Raw genomic sequence first — 6000 nt, 5'->3', positions numbered from 1 at the left:
TGTGTGTGTGTGAATAAATAAATACATATATATATATATATGGAACAGCTTTCTATAATGATAAATAGAAAATGAATGAAGCTTCTCTCTATTCCCCTCATTCCTGCTCTCACACACTCATGGAAAGTAAATAGTATAAAAAAAAAAGGACAAAAATATGTCCCCCCCCCATCCCTCCTTCACCCCATACATCCACCCAGACAGACAAAGACAAACAGACAGACGGAGACAGACAAAGGAATCATTCATAACATGCCACTGTTCGTTAGGACCATTGTATCAGCTCGAATCATACTGAGTTCATCTGACTGTAACTGGTTTAACGAGGTGCGGCTTTTGCTGAATGGTTTTATGTCTGCCACCATCGACAGATGTTTTGCCATGGCACCTCGCAATGGAGGCGTACCACATTCGACAGACGGATTCATGAGATGGTCAACTACCTTGGCCAATCGCTCACCGACTAGTGAATAGTTGCTGCAGTCTTCGGTCACGTAATACCAGTCAGATTCTAAGACACCACTAGGACACTGCAAAGAAAGGATTAAAAAAAAAATTAAAATATGGTGAGAAAGACAGAGATAATAGATATATTCTACCTGGATACAGAATTAGTTTGATTAGATATTTCAATATTTGAGAGGTGTTAAAGAAATTACAATCTTTCACAAACCAGAACTATTAATTTTCTTATTCAGGCAAAGAGACATGGTGCCTGTTGACAATCAGTATCTTGGAACTGATTGTCAAGAGACATCATGTGTCTTACTCCTGGATGCGTTCATAGTTTAGTATTGGATTCAAATGAAATATTTATTTCTAGACTAATCATCATCATTTAATGTCTGTTGTCCATGTTGGCATGGATTGGATGGTTTGACTGGGTTGGCACGCTGGAAGGCTACACCAGACTCCAGTCTGATTTGGCATGGTTTTCTACAGCTGGATGCCTTTCCTAATGCCTACCATTCTGAGGTGTAATGGGTGCTTTTATGTGCCACCAGCATGGGTGCCATTTGCATGACTCCGGTATCTGCCACGACTGCAATTTTTCTCGAGTTGGTGGGTCTTCTCCTCAAGCTATGGTAACAAAAAGCACCAGTTGATAGGATGTAAAAAGCGCTCTGTACACTCTGTAAAGTGGTTGGCATTAGGAAGGGGTATCTGGCTGTAGAAACCACGCCAGAGCAGACAATGGTACCTAATGCAGCTCTTCAGTTCACCTGGCTCCGGTCAAACATGGAAAACAGGTGTTAAATTATGATGAGTCTTGAGCCAGGAATCAGCTAACAGTTTTAGGAATGCAATCTGGATTAGAAATGTTTTAGTGCTGAAGACAAAAGCAAATGGAGAAAAAAAAAAAAATTAAACCATCACATTCGAAGCCTATCAACCACAAGATTAAATCCTTGTGTTGAAGTGGATTGTGTGCCTCAATGACCAAGAGAACCATGTCACTAAAGGGCAGGCTCTTGGTAGGGCCTCCCATACTGGATAGATCAAAGAATACAGGGTTAGACTATTAGGGATCACCTCTTCCCAAAGGTAAAAATGGGCTTGTGTAGGGCCAAGCCCCTTACTAGTAAAAAACAAAGTTACAGAAGCATTGAAGACAATTCAAAACCAATGAGATCTGGGAGAGGAGGGTCCTTTCTTGGGGAAATATAAGGTACAGTGCATGAAAATCCAAAAGGACTGAAGCAGAATTGAAAAAGCAGGGATCAAAATGGAGAGCAGCAGAAAAGAGAGGATCAAGAACAGTGGAAATAAGTCATCAATGGCCAATATTCCTTAGGGAGAAAAGGGTTTAACTAAGTATGGAAGCCTATAAACACAGTTCCTTCCTTTATTTACATTTAATGGATATTTGTCCTCACAATGTTTCAGCTGATATACCATCCAGCCTTCATCAGGTATCTTGGGGAAATTTTGAACCTGGGTTCTCATTCCTAAGGTATTTTTCAATGTTATTATTATTATTCAGGTCACTGTCTGGAATCGAAATTTCCCCAAGACACCTGATGAAGGCTGGAGGGTATATCAGCCGAAACGTTGTGTTAACAACAAACAAGATAAGGACAAATATCCGTCAAATGTAAATAATGTAAATAATGTACATAATTCCTCATCTCTTAAATATAGAACTGAGTTCCTTCCTTTCTTTGAATTTTTTTTAATTGTCATCAGTTATAATGAAGGAATTTGTATTCATTTAATGATGGAAAAAAATCATTGTGTTATAAGAACATGGCCAAACAGTCTGATTCAGAGTCATCCATATCCAGGCTATTTAGTTCTTTCAATTTACAGCATCATATTTCAAACTGTAAACTTGTGACAACCACAATTTGGAATATTGACAGAGAAAAAAAAAACAAAGAAAAAAAAAATGGGGGAGTGGGGGGAATGCATTCATTTATTTGATTGGCTATCCTCAAGTTATGGTCCCGGATACGCAAAAAGTTCTTATTAAGAGCCATCCAATAACAAGAACAGAACATTAAATCAAGGAAGGAAGAAAGGAAGGAAAGAAGGAAATGAAACCGATATGAATGAAGTGTGCAACGTTTGTAGCGAAAGAGATTGTCTGGGTTGTGTAAGCCGAGAGCTGAAGAGTCGATTTCCTCATTGATTGATTTCACTGATATAAATATAGATCAGCTAAAAATCAATATATTATTATCATTATTATCATCGCCCAACAGGAAGTGAAAAATTTGTTTGTTGTTGTTGTTGTTAAAATAAATCAGACCAAAACAAAAACAAAAAAAAATAAACAATTAGTCTCAAAGTGTTTGTCAAACGTTAGTGTTATTGTTGTTGTTGTTGTTGCACATCTATTTTAGAGACCAGAACAAATACAGATTTTAGACATGCCTCACTGATCATTATTATTATTATTATTATTATTATTATCATTATTATTATCATTATTATTATCATTGTACATGGTTTGTGGGCAACAAGTCAAGGTTTATACAAATATATGCAAGTGTTGGCTAGTTTAGTTCTGGAGTGTGTGTGTGTGTGTGTGTGTGTGTGTGTGTGTGTGTGTGTGTGTGTGTGTGTGTGTGTGTGTGTGTGTGTGATTGCCAATCTGTCTGTAACCTTTATGATGCAGGTTCAATTCACAGGTAATGCATTTTCCCTCTGATTGTTCTTCCCATCCAAGGCCTCCAACTGTAATCAACAGCTTTTAGAGATGGAGAGTGGGAGAGAGAAAGAGTAGGAAGGTGAGAGTAGTAGAGGAGGGAGAGAGAGAGAGAGAGAGAGAGAGAAAGAAGGGTGGGGGAAAAGTGAGTAAAGGAGAGAGAGGAGGAGGAGGAGAAAGCGAAGAGAAAGAGAGAAGCAAGCTCTGCTAGTTTGGGTTGCCATCTTTTGTTTATAAGTTTGTTGGATAAGAAGGGACAGAGCCCATGTTCTTTGAGTGCCACACTCTCCCATATTCACGGATATGGCTGATACTCAACCAAACAAAAAAACGTGGTTTGAGAGTTTGACTTTATGCAACGTTATTATGTGTAATTGCATCATTAAGTCATTATAAAGTTCGTTTGCTGTTTGTATATCTGATTACTGACAAGATTTAATTAGAACTGCTCGAACAGGTAAGCCCATAACTGGGGATACCTCCTCAAAGGAAAATAATATTTGAATTCTTGCAACGAGTCTTACAATACATTAAAAATTAGAGAATCTTCGCGTATTATTGTGTTTTTGTATTGTCCCTCTCGTCCTTTGCCCTAGTGGCTGACAAGATCAGTGACTAGTTGTCACTTTGAAAACTATATATTTCGAATGGGAATTTGGCAGCGCCACCTCTAGCCGAACAATTATTCTGTGCTGATGAAGGGAAATAACCTGGAACTCGCGATACACAGATATTGTTTTGAGCTGAGTGGGGGTGCTAGATTCCCTTGTTCAAAAATATAAGGACACAGATCATGTCTTATAGCCAGCTGGAGACGATGTCCCCTGGGGCTAAATTACAGCAACATTCGTCCTAAACCAGGACTGCCATGTTATGTTGGCAAATAATCTTTACTACAAGAATGAGCTGGTTAGTCTGTTCTGGAGGACTTTCTGGTCGGGATCTCTCAGGGATAATTTCCAGATGTCCTTCGCCATTATAAAGTCAGGCAGTCAGTCGTCATAGGAAGGTCAGTGGTAGTAGAGTCATTGTAGAAGTTCTCAGTGGGAGTCAGTGTCCGTTATGTGATATATACGAGTTCAAGTCACCGTCAAGGTAGACGTTTCAAAGCTGTTGTCTTGCGGAGCTATCAGTGATAGCAGAATAGATGAGTGAAAGATGTGGGCGAGGATCCACATTACAACAACTTCTTTTTTAATATATTCTGGGAAGCCAGAGATTACATCTTCAGTTACATTGTGAAACAAGATAAATCTACAGCCACCACCAGTACCACCACCACAACCACAACCAGCAACAACACAACAGTTGTCGCTGTTGTTACTGCTGCTGCTGGTGACGGTAGATTTCTTTTCTTTTCAGGTAAATATATACCATATTTTTGTATAATTACTATAACGATGTACTCCACCCTCCTTATCAATATTTTACAACATACAGCAAACAGAATAGTGATACTGTTTCTGATAAAGAATCTTCCTGCCTTTCTTTCTTTCTTTCTCTCTCCATGATGATATAAAAGATGATAAAAATGATGGTGATGATGCAGTAGATGAAGATGATATAGTGAAAAAGATCGTGATGATGTTAAGAGCCATGGTGGTGACAGAAGTAATGGTAATGGTGGCGGTGGCTTCAATTTTTGTCAGAAAGCCAGCAATTTTGAGAGGATGGGATTAATCGGTACCACCACATGGAGAACTTGTCAAATACTTTATTTTATCAACTCTGGAGGGATGAAAAGCAAACTTGACTTTAGCAGCATTTGAACTCAGATCATAGAATAACCAGAGCAAATAGCTTGAAAGCATTTCATCCAATGCTCTAATGATTCCTTTTCTACTCTTGGCACAAGGCCTGAAATTTGGGGGGAGGAGGCCAGTTGATTAGATCGACCCCAACATGCAACTGGTACTTAATTTATCAATTCCGAAAGGATGAAAGGCAAAGTCGACCTCAGCGGAATTTGAACCAGAACGTAAATATATATATATATATATATTGTAATCATGGCTGTTGCCAGCGTCATGTAAATGAAATTGTGGTTGTGGCCATTGCCCGTAGCATGATCTTCGAATGATGGGCCTCACAAGTGACTGAGAGCTTTGGCGTTATGCTGTGCTTGAGAAGACTCAACAAGCCAAGGGAAACGGTAGTCATGGCCATTGCCAGTTTTAGGTAAATGGCACCTGTGGAATCATAATCGAGGCCATTGCCAGTGTCACATAAATGGTACCTGTGCCAGTGGCACGTTAAAAGCACCCGTTACACTCTTGGGAGAGTTGACATTAGGAAGGGCAGCCAGCCATAGAAATGATGCTAAATCATAGTGGAGAGAGAGAGAGAGAGAGAGAGAGAGACAGATAGATAGATGGACGGATGGACGGATGGACAGACAGACGGATAAATAGACAGTTAAATAGACAGAGAGAGAGAGAGAGAGAGAGACAGATAGATAGATGGACGGATGGACGGATGGACAGACAGACGGATAAATAGACAGTTAAATAGACAGATAGATAGATAGATAGATAGATAGATAGACAGACAGACAGACATGTATGTATTGGCATGTATTCCTACATACATGCCTTATGTATGTGTGTGTGTATATATATATATATATATATGTATATATATCCAAAGGCATAAGTACGCATGCTTGTGTGTGTGTGTATATGTGTGTGTATTTAGGATTTAGGTATGTATTTAAATACCCATTCCCATACACACAACAAACGTTTGTATATATGAACATGTCCTTTTCTGGTACAAATGTATGCACATCCACTTGTAAGGTTATACAGTTCAGTTTGTATATAATCTTATTCACAACAGATGCCCAAATA

At 39.0% G+C, this 6000-nt stretch overlaps 1 protein-coding gene across 2 annotated transcripts in view; it reads right to left on the bottom strand.

Moving 5' to 3' along the window:
• Positions 1–185: 185 nt before the first annotated feature.
• Positions 186–6000, bottom strand: part of LOC106872313 (uncharacterized) — a 41320-nt gene continuing 35505 nt past the window's right edge. For both annotated transcript variants that reach the window (XM_014919255.3, XM_014919254.3), the window contains exon 19: positions 186–530. In XM_014919255.3, coding sequence (XP_014774741.2) covers positions 246–530 — 285 coding nt within the window. In that variant the 3' untranslated portion in view covers positions 186–245. The remainder of the gene's footprint in view (positions 531–6000) is intronic.

This window comes from Octopus bimaculoides, chromosome 14 (genome assembly GCF_046866305.1).
Source record: "Octopus bimaculoides isolate indiv1 chromosome 14, ASM4686630v1, whole genome shotgun sequence".
In the NCBI taxonomy this organism is placed as follows: Eukaryota; Metazoa; Mollusca; class Cephalopoda; order Octopoda; family Octopodidae; genus Octopus; species Octopus bimaculoides.
The sequence above is the reverse complement of the archived record's forward strand: the minus strand, read 5'-3'. Positions and strand labels throughout refer to the sequence as shown.